This window comes from Rana temporaria, chromosome 8 (assembly GCF_905171775.1).
Source record: "Rana temporaria chromosome 8, aRanTem1.1, whole genome shotgun sequence".
NCBI lineage: Eukaryota > Metazoa > Chordata > Amphibia > Anura > Ranidae > Rana > Rana temporaria.
In genome coordinates, this window is record NC_053496.1 from 124,749,252 (window position 1) to 124,766,538 (window position 17,287).

The 17,287-nt window shown below is 41.6% G+C and overlaps 1 protein-coding gene across 2 annotated transcripts in view; it reads right to left on the minus strand.

Annotated features, from left to right (window-relative positions):
• KAT6B (lysine acetyltransferase 6B) overlaps positions 1-17,287 on the minus strand; it is a 203,023-nt gene that overhangs the window by 66,753 nt on the left and 118,983 nt on the right. For both annotated transcript variants that reach the window (XM_040320659.1, XM_040320660.1), the window contains exon 8: positions 6,191-6,315. In XM_040320659.1, coding sequence (XP_040176593.1) covers positions 6,191-6,315 — 125 coding nt within the window. The remainder of the gene's footprint in view (positions 1-6,190; positions 6,316-17,287) is intronic.

Here is a 17,287-nt window from a genome sequence, read left to right on the forward strand (position 1 = left end):
AAACCCTTGTCCTTGCTCCCCTGCTGGTACTTCCATAATCACTCCTTGAGATAGGAGTCGCTCTAGGGCGGACAGAAGCGATGCCTGTCTCTGAGGGTCGCCTGGAAGTCTTGACGTTTGAAAGTGAGGAGGGGGGAACTCCCGAAACTCCAGCTTGTACCCCTGAGTTACTGAGGACAGAACCCATTGGTCGGTAACTTGGGCCCCCCACAACTCCGAGAACAACCGGAGTCTTCCCCCCACTCGAGAGAGTGGGGGCGCCCCTTCACAAGGCTGCCTTAGGGGCAGCCTTAACCGGCTTACGGTTCCAGGGTCTCTTGTTCCCCGCAGCTTGCCCCTGGGGCCTGTTTGCAGCTGCGCGTCCAGGAGGCCGTCGATACTGCCTAGAGAATGAGGGCCCTGGAACTGGAGAGGTTGGGCGCTTAAAAGAGGGACCTCGGAACCTTTTCTTAACCGGCAAAAGGGTGCTCTTACCACTAGAGATCTTTTGAATATATTTGTCAAGATCTTCTCCAAACAATCTCTCTCCTTGAAAGGAGAATCCTGTAAGGAGCTTTTTGCAGGGGGTTTCTGCAGACCAGTTCTTTAACCAAAGTAATCTTCTCATGTGAACCAAATACAGGGATAGGCGGGACGCCTGTTGGATTGAATCCTTGATAGCGTCTACCGCGAAACATAAAGCTCTAGGTAGATCGGCTAAGTCCTGAGCCTGTTGAGCCGGAAGGTCCTTTAGGGCCTGCTTGGCCTGGTCTTTTAAAGCCTGGCAGACGCCAATGGCAGCTACAGCTGGCTGGACCACTGCCCCCGCTGTGGCAAAGGATGCCTTCAGCAAGGTCTCAAGCCTTTTATCCACAGGATCTTTGAACATGTGAATATTGTCCACCGGACACGTTAACGCTTTATTGACACATGATATGGCTGCGTCAACAGTGGGGACAGCCCATTTCCTTGAAAACTCCTCCTCTAAAGGGTACATAACTGCGAACCTTTTAGGAGGCAAAAAAATCCTGTCTGGCTTAACCCAGTCCTGAAATATCAGGTCCTTTAATAAAGGATGGACCGGGAACACCAGGTTGGCTTGGGGCGCTTTTAGGGAGCCCAATGAGGACACAGCGGAGGCCAGAGGCTGAGGCAAAGGCATTTTAAAAGCTGACCGCACCATATCCGTTAAGGACTGGACCCACAATTTTTCTGCGTGAGAAGCTGAAAAAGGTTCGTCTATAGTAGAATCTTCAGAACCTAAATGGTCCAGGTGATCCTCAGCCTGGTCTCCTGTATCTTCCAATTCCTCAGTGGAAAGGACATCTTCCTCAGGATATTCAAACCTGGGAGACAGGGACCTAGCCCGCTTCTTCCCGGATAAAGAGGCCGTAATAAGAGCGGCCATCCTTTTTTCAAATCCACCCAAGGTGGAGGCTAACATCTCTTCCGTTACATAGGAAGGAGTTGGTTGAATAGGGCCCGCCATAGCACCTAGCAACCCCGATGGCTCACCCAGGGCAGCAACCTCCGGATCCTCCGGGGAGGTAGGGGCAGGTGGATTCTGGGAAATATCCTCCGAGCCCGATGGGGAACCCTTCGGCTTTTTAACACCTTTAGCATTTTTAGCGTTCCCTGCACCCTTAGGAGCCATAATACACAAATCTGAGATACTCCGCTAATATACAACTAACTGTAATAGCTGGAGAAAAACACACATTTAAATAAATGAGGAAAAAAATTAGGCTAGGGTAATGTTAGACAGAAAACTAAACTTCCCAAAACCTAACAAGAGATAGCAATATTGAGCCCCAAGGGCTTAATCATATCCAAATATTGCTTCCCTTAATGCTGGGCTAAGAGAGTACCAAATGCTAAGTACTCTGACTGCTACTTAGTACACCGGCTTTTCAGAGAAAATATGAGCTTAAACAGCTCTTTAGCAAGGTGTGTACAAAAAAAACGGCCACTAGGTGTCACTGTGTCAGCATAACATAGGCAAACCTATCCTGCTCAGCTCAGCATCGCTGCTCCGTGTCCCTTCACAGCCTTCAGCAAACTGACAGGCTAAATAGAGTTTCCCCTCTGATGTACAGAGGGGAGGGAACTCCCTGGGCGTCCCCCGCCCCTCCACGCAGCGTCGGCGCCTATAACAGTGCGCGCGCACGCGCGCGCGCCCGACGCCGCTCTGCAGGAAGCAGGAAGCAGAATCCATGTGGGGAGAGGAGCCCGGGAGCTGCTGGAGACACACAGACATCAGGAAGTAAGTAATTTAAACCTGACATGCTCCCCTTTACATTTCATGGAGCAAAAACACCTTGTAGCAGCAGCAGCAGTCTATTAGCCCAGCCAGAGGAACAGTATACCTGGGTGTTTGAGCCATCCAGTCATGCAGACTTTGTGGTTTCTCTTTAGCCCATGCACAGAGGCATAAAAAAAGGCTTTTCCCCAGAGTCCCCTGTGGGGAGCCCACTGACAAACCAAGTTCCGTAGGCCCCCCGCTTACCTTTCCACGCCGCAGGGTATTGCTCATGCAAGAGGCCCAATCTTCCCCCTTCACCGTGGGTATGGTCATAGACCTTCAGGGACCGGGGTCCAAGTCAGGAACACCACACACCTGGACCTATACAGCACTACTGGCAGCAGGTATCCATAGGTTAAAAAACCCAGTCCTGGAACCCAGAGTCCAGCCCTCCAAGGAGAGGCATTATAGGCAAAACCCCATCCACGAATTGGGGCCCGGGTACCGTCCACTTTGGCTATGAAGCACCTTGGACGGATCCGGTCGGCTGGCCCTGGTCCCAAGGACAAACTGCAGGCACAACCTTCAACGTGCACCAACACCTAAGACACTGGCGAAAAAACTGAGGTACTCCCACTATGGGTTATATAGGGAGGGAACTTCCTGTCGGAGAGTGCCAGTGTCCATCACCTGAAGGTACACTATATAACCCATATGTAATGGCTATGCTGCTCTGTGTCCCGTGATGTACGATAAAGAAAACGGTCTATGGCCTGCTTAACCGTTTTCTCCAATTAGTATCACACATCTACAATCTTGTAACCAAGTCAGTCATTCTATTTCAATGAATATAAGTAGTCACTGCTGTTTGGTGTCTGAATATAGACCAGAGAAAGCAAAAGGGAGAGGAGGAGATTAGAAAGCAAATTATAGACCATCTTGTCAAAGGTAAACTAAAAGACCATCTCCCTACTTAGCTTGGAGTCTCCTAAGATGCAGAGGCTCTCGGAGGCCTGGAAAACAGACATCCCCACAGAGAGGACTAGAATGAGTGCTTTGAGGATAGTCTGGGGCTGGTCATCTCCTCTAGAGATAAACTAATTCAAACCAAGTTCCTACATAGGGTATACTATACTCCCCAGAGATTGCACAGACTGTACCCCCAAAGGGATCCATTATGTAACAGATGTCAGCAGGCAGTTGGTACCCGTCTCCATATTTGGACTTGCCCCAAAGTGGCTGGGTTTTGGGCGGCAGTTTGAGAATATAAATGAGCGCCTTCAGCTGTCTTTGGTAATGTCTCCTTAACTGGCTCTACTTGGTATATCCATGCTTGAATTAACCTTTATAACGACTTATTGGCGTTTATGTAACTTCAACATTGGTTTACGGATAAGACAGATTATATGCTCTGCAATTGGATATACTGAAGTCTATATATTATAGATGTAATGTTCTGGATCTGCCATTTCCCGATTTAAATAAAATATTTTATATAATATATATATACATACACATATATATAAATAAAACACACAAAATGTAATGTTTAGCAAGTGATATTAGCGCTTTGTTCACAGAGAAAAAAAAAAAAAAAAAAAGAAGAAGAGGCTTTGGAAGAAAAAATTAAATAAAATCTGTACTACTACTGTGAAACAAAGGTGACTTATTACGTTTTGGAGCTACATCACTACATCTGGCACAGCGTGCCTTAAATCTGTGAATCTGCAGGTGGAAGGTCTCAAACTAACAGCTATGCAAATTGCGTGACTGATTCTCTTTTGCACTTGGTGGTCGGGGGTGAAAAACACAGCCACTGGAACTCTAACATTACACCCTGACAAGGCTGTACACATGCAACAGCCGCAATGACTGCAGAGTTTGACAGGCAGAACTCGCCTATTGACAGCAAATGCTTGTCTCACAATTGCGATGCGGTCCCACTATGTTAAAGAAAAATACAGGCAACAGGAGGCGACAGTAGCACCCCCTGAACCCCTGCCAGCCAATGCTATACCACCTTTTAAAAAGTTATCCACAGCAGAATGCTTTTCATGGGGCAGCAAACATTACTGTCTTTCTGAAAGAGCCCTAAAGTATGTACAACCAAATATTAAGTTAGAGATCTCATCACTTTTGTCCATGTAATTTTCATTTGTTTTATCAATTTTAATTATGTTGAACCAGACATCAAAAGCAACATCAGTTTTTATTTAAAAAGAAGTGCGTAATTTAAAAAAAAAATCACTCATCTACTGTGGCTGCAGCATCGGTCCGATCAGGAGTATTCCCTGTTTGAATAGTGGCTGCTTTGTATATTTTCTGAGACCTTCATGGTTATTTTTTACATGCACTGACTGCCATCAGTTTGAGTGCACGATGTTTCATAGGATCTGATTGCAGTACAGTATTTCACATCGAAAATGCTTAAAAAAATGGTGTCAGAAATAAGCCAAAATTCCTTGTGTAGCCTTCACATGCTGGAGATAAACTACTTGGCTATATGGTACTGTAGCTTTTAAGTATTGTATTTATCAGCGTATAACACGCACCCTAACTTTAAGAGGGAAATATCAGGAAAAAAAACTTCCCACAACCCCTGCGTATAACACGCAAGGACAGTTTACCCTCTATTTTCAGGGTAAAAAAGTGAGTGTTATATGCCAATAAATACCGTAAATATTTGGTTGCCCCTCTGTCTCCAGAAAATGGCAATAGAACAGTTGCTTTTAGCCAGTATTTTCTGCCGTTTTTGCATTTCAGCTTCCGATGACGCTTAAGAGAACCGCGCTGACCAATGAAAAATGTATACATTTGTTCAAGATCAGGTAATCTGTACCCATCATGATAACCATTTACTTGCATGCAGAGCGAACATTAAAGTGGTTTTAAAGCCTCAAGGTTTTTCAGCTTAATGCATTCTATGCATTAAAAGTGAAAAACCTGTGTTGCAGCTCCCCCCAGACCCCCCCTTTATCTTACCTGAGCCCAATCCGATCCAGCGATGTGCACGAGTAGAGAGCCTCCAGCCGCCGTCTTTCTCCTCAGACAGATTGATAGCAGCAGGAGCCATTGGCCACTGCTGCAGTCAACCAAATCCAGTGACGCAGGAGCAGGGCCGGGGCCAAGTCCCACTGTCTGCATCAATGGACACAACAAAGCATCTTTCCATGGGGGCACCCAATGAAGAGAAGGGGTCTGGAGTGGCGGGAGACCCCAGAAGAAGAGGCTCAGGGCTGCTCTGTGCAAAACGATTGCACAGAGCAGGAAAGTATAGGCATGTTTGTTATTTTATTTTTTTAAACAAGGGTTTACAATCACTTTAATTTAGCTTTTTTTTACCATTTTGGTAACGTTTTTATCCCAATACAATATGTAAAAAAAGTTTATTTTATTTTTCATACAATTTTTGTTGTGCTCCTTCTTTTGAAGGTAAAGTCTGGCTTTTTCCTAGTTGTAAAAGCCAAAATTTTCATTTACAATAGCCCTTAAACGAATCTGACTTGCTGTGCCCCAATTCCTTAAAGGGGTTGTAAAGGTTTGTTTTTTATTTTCTAAATAGGTTACTTTAAGCTAGTGCGTGGTTAGTTCACTTACCTTTTCCTTCCATTTCCCTTTCTTTGTCTGAATTTCTCACTTCCTGTTTCTCCTCAGTAAAGTGTTCAGTAAGCTGTTCTAAATGACTTTCCACCGCTCGGATGATGGGGGCAAGCTTACTGAGGAGAAACAGGATGTGAGAAATTCAAACAAAGAAAAAAAACATTTAGAAAGGAAATCGAAGGAAAAGGTAAGTGAACCAACAATGCACTAGCTTAAAGGAACCTATTTAGAAAAATAAAAGACCAACCTTTACAACCCCTTTAATGCAATATAGCAATCTTTTTTTTTTATTCACATATTGCTACAAAAACAAGTTTAACAAATACAATTTCCTGCTAAATGAAAACAAGCAATATGGGAAATATTCACCTCAAAGGACAGTTCCCGTGCTTGTCTGAAAAGGTCAACATCTTCTTCAGAGACAAACTCCGGCCTTTCTGGAACACAGATCAAATCCCATCTTTCTTGCTTGATATTCATCTTCAAGTCAGCATCTGACGTTTAAAGCAGAAAGACCACTGAAAGGCTCAGACACAATGCAAGTATTCAACTGAGAACAGTGTAGGTTTGTATAGAACGGAGGTAATAGCTGTTTTATTTTAAAACTAGTCAGCAGTATTGCTAAAACACCAATATTCTGTCAGCAGGCAAGTCGGAGGTCTCAGTGTGCTCCCAGCAAGTACAGGTTTTTTGACACACAAGAGAGCTATACCACCCATTTTATTTTTCCATTGTGACTCATTGTGAAGACCTTTCTTTACTTCCTGTTTCATAGCCACAACAGGAAATGGTCTCCAAAGTGAGGGAATCCCCTCTTTTTTTTAACAGGGAAAAGTTTATTAGACAAATCAGCATTACATTACAGGTGTACTACAGTAGATACAATGATGTACAAATAAAGTATCAGGAGCATACAGTAGGAAATCCCCTCTTAGACAATTTCACCACTGAAAGATTCGGAAGATTTCTCTTTTATTCTTGTTTTGGTGACAACTCAAAATGTGGAGTTTTCTTTTATTTTCACCAATGATAATGATCACCAGGACAAACCGAGAGAGAGTGGATATCTCTAATGGGAGACAAAGGCAGCAATACAATTCCTCCAGTTACTTTGCACTGCATGGAAAAAACACAGTTTTGTTTATAGGAGTTTAACCAAGTATTTACCAGTTGCATTATACAATCCCAATTCCACAAAAGTTGGGATGCTGTGTAAAATCTACATAAAAAACAGAATGCAATGCTTTGCAAATCTCAAACCCATATTTGGTTCACAATAGAAACAAAAAATCAAATGTTTAATTTGAGAAAATGTACCATTTTGAGAAGAAAAAAAAAATGATAATTTGGAAATTGATGGCAGCAACATCTCAGAAAAGTTGGGAAAGGGCAACAAAAATCTGGAAAAGCAAGTGGTACTAAAAAGGTAGAGCTGAAAGAATATTTTGCAATTTAATTAGGTTAATTGCATGTAAAAAAATAAAAATCTTAGAAAGTCAGAGTGTATCATAAGCTGGGATAGGGCTCACCATTTGTGAAAATTTGCATCTAAAATTTAACAATTTCAGAATAATTTTCCTCAATGTAAAATTGCAAAGACTTTAAATATATCATCAATATAAATCTCTGTCTGTGAACACAGTTCACTATACCACCCAAAAATGCAAGATAATGCTCTATCCTACAAAGAAGATGTTATATCTGAACAGGATCCAGAAAAAAAAGTCTTCTCTGGGCCAATGCGCATTTAAAATGGCCACAAAGTAGAAAACTGTGCTGTGGTCAGATGAATGAAAGTTTTACATTGTTTTGGCAACCATGGGCCTGCATCTCTGATGATATGGGGGCGCGTTAATGCGTATGGAATGGACAGTTCGCATGTCTGGTACCACCCCCAACGCTGAAAGAGATCCAGGTTTTAGAGCAACATATGCTCCCATCCAGATGATGTCTTGTTCAGAGAATGCTTTGCATATTTTAGAAGGACAATGGTACTATGATAACAGCGTGACTTTGCAGTAGAAGAGCCTGGGTGCTCAACTGGCCTGCCTGCAGTCCAGACCTTTCGCCAATTAAAACTAGTTGGTGCATTTAGAAAGGAAAAATACATCAAATACGTCCCAGGACTATTGAGCATTTAGAATCCTAAATCAGGCAAGAACAATCCTCTCCAAAAACTCCAGCAACTGGTTTCCTCAGTTTACAGATGGCTACAGGGTGTTAAAAGAAGAGGGGATGCTACAACATGGTATACATTGCCTGTCCCAATTTTATTTGAGACATGTTTCCACCATCAATTTAAAAATTACCTTTTTTATTCCTTAAAATGGTACATTTTCTAAGTTTAAACATATGATATGTCTTCCATTTTCTAGTGCGAGGAAAATATTGGTTTAGATTAGCAAATCATTGCAGTCTGTTGTAGATTTTACACAGCATCTCAACTTTTTTGGACATGGGGTTGTAGTTGCTGGTACCCTTTCAGTCATCTCTGTTCAAGAAAGTGTTCAATACGCCATTGTGAAACATTCTAGAGTAAATATATTTACCCTGAGATGAAATTGTAACCTATTTAACGTGAACCTTTACACAATGTTATCAGAAGTACCTATTGCAATGAAAAATCACAATAATATATATATATATATATATATATATATAATTTTATTTTTATTAAAATGCCCAACTGATGGAAGTTGCCAGTCAGATACGGGCTGCAGGCTAGTTCCAAGGCAGATACTGACAGATAAATGTATAGGCCTTTTAATGCTTTGAAATGAGTATGCAGTGTCAGAAAGGCATTTACCTTGACTGCAGAATACTTTTACCAGCAAATACCAGTAAAATAATACTTGTGCTATGTAGTGAAGCCTAGCTAAGTATCAAAAATCTAAGTACCGTTTTTTGCGCACCAGAAATATACGGGGGAAAATGTCTCTGCGTCTTATGGTGCGAATATACGACAGGCTCCGCCCCCCACCGCCGCTGGAACTGCCCCCACCATCACCGCCGGAAGAGAGGCAGGAGAGCGGGGGACAGACATCCATACCCCCCGTTGGCACCAGGTGATCTCCCGACTGGGCATGACACTGTGCCTGAGACAGAAGACAGAGCATTCGGCCGCTCGGGCTGCTCTGTCTTGTCAGGCAGATGAAATAACATCAGGTCAGTCTGCATTTATGGCAATGGTCACTCTGCGTGTCACTCTGCATTTATCTCAATGGTCACTCTGCGGGTCAGTCTGCATTTATGGCACTGGTCAGACTGTATTTATGGCACTGGTCAGGCTGCATTTCATGGGCACTGGAAAATATTTTAGTACACCATTTGGTTAGGAATATTCTTTGTTTTTCTCCTCTAAAACCAAGGTGTGTCTTATGGTCAGGTGCATCCTATGGAGCGAAAAATACGGCAAGTTCTGTTAAAGGGCTGATCCAAACAGATGCCTGGAATCGAAAAGGGATAGGTGTATAACATTCTTTTACTGTGGGGATGTCTCAAGAATTTGCATGGGTACAATAAATGATCACTGTATAGTCTGTAAGATGATTATCTACAATAAGCAGCTTCATAATGCAATTTTTTTAAAACATCTCAAGCACAAAAAAAATAAAAATAAACACATACTGATACTATGATCATTCATTGTGCTTGTGTGAATGCTTAAGACATCTGCAAGATAAATGGTTTTTACGAAGACCCTTTACTGTCATACTCAATTTCAAACAAACTCTGGAAATCAGAGCAATTATAAAGTCTTTTTTTTATTAAAAAAGAACAAAACATATCTATACTTACCTGCTCTGTGTAGTGCATTTGCACAGAGCAGCGCGGATCCTCCTTTGGCCCCTTTGGCTCTCCTGGCCCCTCCCTCCTGTTGGGTGCCCCCACAGCAAGCAGCTTGCTATGGGGGCACCTGAGCCGAGTCACAGCTCCCTGTGTCCATTCAGAAATGGAGATGCGGCCCCTTTTCTATTCTCATTAGCTGACCAACTTTGATTGACAGTAGTGGGAGCCAATAGCACCATGCTGCTGTCTGAAGCGAATGAGCAGGGGAGTGCCGAACAGCTGAGACATCGATGGAGCTAGGTGGGATCTCAGGTAAGTATTAGGGGGGCTGATGAACACAGAAGGCTTTTTATCTTCCTGCATAGAATGCAGAAAGATAAAAACCCTTCTGCCTTTACAACCCCTTTAACACTCTCCGTAGTCTCAAAAACAATGTCACTTTCTGTCTTGGCTCTAGAGAGGGAGGCTTTTGCCGTTTTTTGTTTTTTGCCAAAGCTCCGAAACTCAACTCCATAAAAGTCTGTGTCCATGTACACATTTAGGTGAGGTTAAACCTCCTTCCCCAGAACATGGAAAAATCACCTTCAGGAAAGGAAACATTTGACCACCGGCCACAGGAAACATGGCAAAAACATGTTTTATGTTTTTTCATGGCCAGGGTAGGCCAATGTACATGTAGCCTTACAGTGCCAATATTCACGGGCTGCTGCCGAGTAGGAAGAAAGGAGAGAATATCAGGGAAGTAAGATAAGACACTATCCTTGTAAGTTTAACTTGTGTGTCCCTGGTAGTAGAGTTTGTCCTGTTACCTCCTGCTTTTCTTTTGTCTTTCCTTAATTTGTGTTCCCTTAGCACATTGTGTCATTCCTCTTGTATCCTCTCTCAGCAGCAGTAAATCTTTAGGCTGTCAGCAGATTGGCCTTTAGTGACTTTGTGATTATCAGCACAGTGCCAAGAACACAGGACAACTGAGGTTGTAAAGAGCAGGGTAAGACAGTGCCTTACTGTATTTTAAAGAGTATAGGCACTTTTTAATGTTTTACATAGCTATACCTGCAAAAGGAGCCAGCATGGAGTTATCGATCAGTTTTAATTTTGACTGATGTGCCACTTTAAAAAATGTTGTTAGATTTGGATAGAGTGGCGATGGGTTAAAACAAAACAACTGTTTTATTACTGTCGGTGTCACCGTTGGGGAGATTCACCCTCTCAAATAAGTGAAAGTGGGATAAATACAAAATATGGAATTGTCACTACAACAGAAATAGAGTTGAAATCTTCCAATGCAGACACTTGTTCCCATGACAACTGCTTAAAAAGGGGATTTCCCCATTATTGAAATGATATACGCTCACTTTCAGTTAACGTTACAGGCAGGAAGTGAAACGACCCTAATCAGAAACAGGGGTTTTAGTCTCCCTTATTCTATCCAAAAAATAGGAATTTTGCAATACCTTTAAATTCCATATATTTAAAAACACTAGAGGACATAGAAGGAGTTGAGTCTTACATTATGTATTATACCACTACCATCAGGTGACTGCAAACCGGAAGTGCTTTGCTGGGACCTCCCCCTTAGTGTACCCATATAACCCTGTCCACTTTGTGAGGTTTTAATTAACTAGCAAGCGGTAAGAAGATCATACAAAATAAAGGGGGGACTTGTGCTCTGTACTGTACGCAAAAAACTGGATGTACAGGTGCATCAAAATTGTCACCTTAATGTACAGTACAGGACACAAATTCCTAGACCCTGGGATGTCCCCAAGCAATTATTTAACGGGTGTGCAACAAATGAACCAAAAACAGACATGACAGGCCTACAGGACAAAAACCCCAAAAGGGTCAATGGGCCTGTTCAAATCAGCAGAGGCTCAAACAGCCACCTGTCAAAAAAAAAAAAGGATGTGAAAATGTGAACATGGAAACAAGCTGGAGGCCCTGCCACTTGAGGGGAAAAAGCAGGTGCTAGATGCTGTAAAAAGCCCAAGAGTTCCAATATCTTTGGGCTCAGGTATGGAAGGAGGGACTAGAAAGGCAAAATAATCACCCAGTCAGCTGGGGAAAAAAAAGAAGGCAGAGGGAACACCATGTAAGGAAATGGAGGTCATAAGGTGAATCGTAAATTGTTTGACATGCCTTCAAGGTAGAACATAGGAAGAGGGAATAATATTCCCACAGAAAGAAAGAGGAGCCCCCAAGTAAGCAAGCAAGATGGGCTTGCTTCCAGGATAACTTGTTTCCATGAATCATAAGATAAAAAAAGGACTGTATTCATTTACAATTGAGATTATATATATATATATATATATATATATATATATATATAATATATATATTTTTTTTATATAGATAGAGAGAGATAGAGATATATATAGATAAGGACGCACCCAAGATGAATATAGGATGAGCCAAGGAAGAACCAAGGCTACCAGGTGCAACAGAGAATAGAAGGCTCCGTTTCTACAGAGAACCCCACGCTTACAGCGTGGGCAAAGGGACCCAAGAAAGGCCCTGGAGGGAGACAAAGTTGCAGCGAGTGACAAAGAGCAACTTCTGGCAAGGGAAAGTATGGGGCACCAAGGGGTAGGGGTTTGGCAATTACAAACAAAAGTTGCAAGATGAAGAACAGGAACAAGTTCTGGCATTGGGTTTCCCTATCATTGCACTAGGTAAGAACTTCCTCACACAGCAGATTGCAGAGTATTGAGAAAGCAATCTGCAAACCCCAGGAAAAAATTGGACATCCAACCTAGAGGTTAGAAGATGCATAACTGGTAAATATCAGTGAATCAATGATGCTGGGAAATCTCTAGGTAAGAGTTTGTAGAGCAGTCATATAACTGAAGTTTAGTGTGAAGCAGGCAAATAGCAGGGCACCTACAGACCACATATGGACAAGGAAACAAAGGGCAGTACTGACAACAGGAACAATGTTACTTTTACCAGTACTAAGCCATGCCACACAAATGGCCAGGTTTTTGAGAAGATGGAGAGCAGAATGGCTTCTCAGCCTGTAAAACAGACAACTTTGTCATCTGCAGCTTTGATATGGGGAAGAATGGCAGAGTTCAGGAGTTGTAAGCCTCACTACCTTGAGTGGAGAAAACTGAGCATGGGCAGTCTTGAAAGACCACCAGCATAACATAAGAGAAATTATCTTGTAGAGGCAACTGAGGGGTGTTAATGAAAGCATGTTTTTGACTATGACCATGACAAAAATGCCACTATAAAAAGTGAGAATGGGAAAAAAATTCAGGATTGGACCCAGATATCCTGGACAGTGCATGGTCAAGGGAGGATCCCAAAAAGAATTGCAGTGTCAACTGAAAGACAATGTGGAGTTTGACAAATCATATTACTTATGCCGGCTTTGCAAAATAGTATGGATGAGGACAAGAGCTACTGTATAATCTTGCATAAAAGAATACGTTTATCTATTTCAAGAGACAGCTTGCTGTTGCGTACTCTGAGCAACAAATAAGGTGGAAACAGCTGGCTGCGGAGAACCTGCTGGAGCAAAAGATCACGTCAAAATTATTATCTGAAGCCTTAAAAGAAGGAATGCCCTCCAAAGAAACAGATTATTTAGTGCCAATAGAAACAGATTATTTTGTGTGACAATGGCTGGGCTGACAGTGGGAAAAGTCAATTTCCTTTTTAAATGCTTCCATAGAATAACAATGCCAGGAGGGGTGAAGAATTACTTGAATTTCCAGTCATTATATATAGCACAACTTAATGAAATAAAGAATAGAAAAAAGCTTTCTAGGACTTTTTTTGTGCCTATAAAAGTATGGGAGTACATGCAGGCTCAGCAGCGTCAGTATATGGCAAAAAGGTCTACATGCTGAAACCCAGCCACTGCAGCAATATTGGTGAATAAAAAACGTCACAGCCTTCGTTAAGATATCGGAGTCCCCTTTGCCTCCAGCAAATATAAGTGCGATAGGCGGGTTGTAAAACATGAATATACTTTAGTCGAGGGAAGAGGCCAAAGAGCAGTTATGAATAAAAGGCACAATTTCCAGAGGGAGCAGTAGTCTCTGCAGTAGATCAAGAGAAGAGAAGATTCTTCTTTAGTGAGGTAGCCCAAATCGAGGGATAGAGCAGTGTCGGCCATCAACCTGAGAGGAACTTGGAGTTTCCTCAGGGCTTGCAAATTAATTCTTATTTGTCTCATGTCCTTCAGCTCCAAAGTACCTCTAATCTACTATTGCCAAGTAAAGATCTTCTTCCACTGGAGGATACTCAAGGAATGGATGTGGACTAAAGGAGACTGAAGGAGTACAGCGTGTCCAGCATGAAAGAATCGTATTAATCCAGGTGTTACCCAACTTCCTAACAGTTTGTGTACTTTGCACAGTGATGTATCTCGTATGAAAAGAAAATATTAGAATTGTACTACAAATCCAATTAATTACCCAACAAAACATGTATAGGAACCAGTTTGTAAAGGAACAGGGAAACATAGTCATATTTTACCCATAATGCTGGTCACATCCAGATGGGCATAACCCTGAAGGGGTCTTCAGGGTCTGGGTGCCATTGGAATGGACCATGGCCCTGGACCTTGTGACCAACTCACTTATTGTACCACATACCAAAGTGAGTGTTAAATAAAGGATCCAGCGCGGTTCCCAAGATGTATATTGAGAGTATCTTATCTAGTGCCAATAAGGCAATAAGCAGGCAGGTCTTGATAGAAGTGTTAGTAGAAAAAAAAGTGGGAAAACTGGTGAGTTATAGAAATAAGTCTTCTGAAACAGGAGCAGGGGTCCATCACCTAAAGACAAGCAAAAAACTGGACCCTCATGTAGTGGGCAGGGTTATAAAGGTACATTGGGGGATGGCAAAGCTATTTGCCAGTGTCCAATCACATGAAAATAGCAGCATATAACCCATGGTCGATTCAAATAAAGTTTTGGCTTTAGTAAACTAAATTGTGTGTGTGTGTGTGGTGAGACTTTCTAGGGGCCATTATCTGCAACTCATGTCTCTGACACATATGTCTAAATAAAAACATTAAAATGTTATTATAACAAAACTCATGAAATTACATATAAAATCAAGGTGGACAAAAAGAAGTGCTCAATCCTCACGCAAGATTATATAGATTTCCACACTCTATGTTCCACCAAATATCATAAATGCCAACAGATCTTGTATAACATATGACGTTAGTCTTGTGGATAACCCAATACGTTTAGATGAATTCTTCCTCAGGGGTTAGAGCGATTATTAAAATATATTGAAATATCAGAACCTTTAATAAATAATGTACAACACTAAGAAAGATACAAATTTGCAGGGTCAGACATAAACCATTGTCAAACCACTGCATGGTCTGCTTATGCCCCTCCGGAGACAACAGAAATGCTCAGAGGATAAGATTATAGGAGGTATGCGATTAAGATTATAGTGATTATATGATAATGGCATTAATATGTGTAACGGACCTATGAACCATTCTGCCTACAGAGTACTGCATGACTGGTTACTGAGCTCAAAGGGTTAATTGTAGAGGGACTTTTTCACTGCTAAATGCTAATTGACGCTCTGTTGTGTATTACCAGTTAACAGCCTCTTGCCAGGTGTATGCTAACGTGATGATCTGTGAGTGTATATTGTTCTAAAGGTTAATTGAATTCTATTGAGAAAGGAATGTGCCCGGCCAGGTCATGTTAAGTAGATCTCGGTGCCGGAACGTCTAGAGACTGATTGATTCAAGGAGATCATTGTGTTTGAGTTCTGGTAATGAAGAAATGTTTATAATTAGCTCAAAGAAGGTGATTGAAGCTTCCCCACGGTGTGATGTGTGGGTGGGGACAGTTTGATTGTTCATGTGCCTTGAATACTGTATATCAGAGTGAACCATTAAAAATCAGTCCTGCTTGACTCTGCAAACGTAGCCCGTCTCGTTTCTTGAAAGGGCATTCGATGGGATATACCGGCGGTACCTGCATATCGCAGCTTGCCAGGGAAAGGGACTTCTCCAACGGCTGAGACCCTCTCACTACATGGGTAGCCGTTACAATATGATCTCCCATAATCTTACAGGGTCCTCTGAGCAACCCTTTGTTCGCATCTCAGTTGTCTTCTGAGGGGAGGGGGTGGACTGTATGGAAGGTTGACAATGGTTTTAACATATGGCTGACAGAACCTGCAAATTTGCATCATCTTTGTAAGGTTCTGAACGTGGTCAATATGGTTTAAAAGAGTGATACGTTTAGATATTTTAGATACTCTATCCCCTGAGGAATAATTCATCAAAACGTGTTGGGTTATCCACAGGACTAAAATCAAATGCTATACAAGAGCTGTTGGCATTTATGATGTTTCGTGGAATATAGAACTCGAAAATGTATATACTCTTGCATGGCACTCTTGATTGAGCGTTTGTTAGCCTTGATCTTATAGTTAAATTTCATCAATTTTATTATAATAACATTTTTATGTTTTTATTCAGATATATTATGTGTCAGAGACAGGAGTTGCAGGTAATGGTGCCTACAAAGTCTAACCACACATACACAATTTAGATTATTGATGCTAGTTGGGATGCTGGCACAAGTTCCTCCACCTGTAAAATGTTGTGAAAGCTTTGCCTTTAGATAGTCTTAATGTATGTATATAGAAGCTTCTTACTAAGAGCCCTTGAAAAACAGAAAAAAGGTGGAAGTTCATTATTGACTGTACAATGATGCAATGATTAGTTAGCGCAGGCTGCACAAAATATGCAATGCTCAACAAAGAGGAACGGAGTACATAAAAATAGATAAACAATAATTGATGTTGTTCATCTTCACCGATTATTGAGGTCATAAAAATGATCAACATCATCACCAAAAGGTAACAGTCTACAGTCACTTGTAAAATATATTATGCTCTATATGAAATGCTTTATAAATAGAAGTAGACAGTAGAAAATGAAGATGTTGTTAGGGAAGGTATGTCTACTTTTTTTTTTTTATTAATATTTGAAAGGCTGAGAAGCCCTGCTCGACATTCACGTTGAGCAGAGAACTATATTATTTACACCCCTCCAATTTTGGTACATTTGTGAAGTTGGCCATAGAGGAGCTTGTTTTTTTTTTTGGAGATCAGCTGGGATTTACCAGCTGATCAAAAAAAAAAAACACAATTCCCACATCCACACATTCAAGATGTATAGGGTAAACCCCCTGCTCCTCCATTGTATTCTGGCAGAGGGACAACTGCCGACAGTCCTGTTTGGGAGGAGCTAAACCGGTCAAATTTCGATCCATGTATGGCCAGCTTTACTAGGACAGCGAGGGGGATTCATTTGTGGTTGACTGATAAATGTCATTTAGTCCCCTTCTCTATTCTTACTTCCTACATTGGTTATAATGGCAGTGCTGGGGGATTCAACTGTTGTAGACAAACTATGTTCACATCAGTTTTGTGTGTTAATCCATGTGTACTAGATATGCCCAACAGCATATTGAACCTTTTTATGTATTATAAAAGAATCACTTTCAGCTAATTTGAATGTTAAATACAGGTCAATAGTTAAAAATAAATGTGAGTGCTTTTTCTAATATATGTCAGTGCAAGGAATCTGGTGTGGAAAAGTCCTATGAAAAAAATGTGGATTTTAACAAACAGCTGGAAACATGTTACACAATCTGGTGTGAATGTTCCACAGGTTAGCAC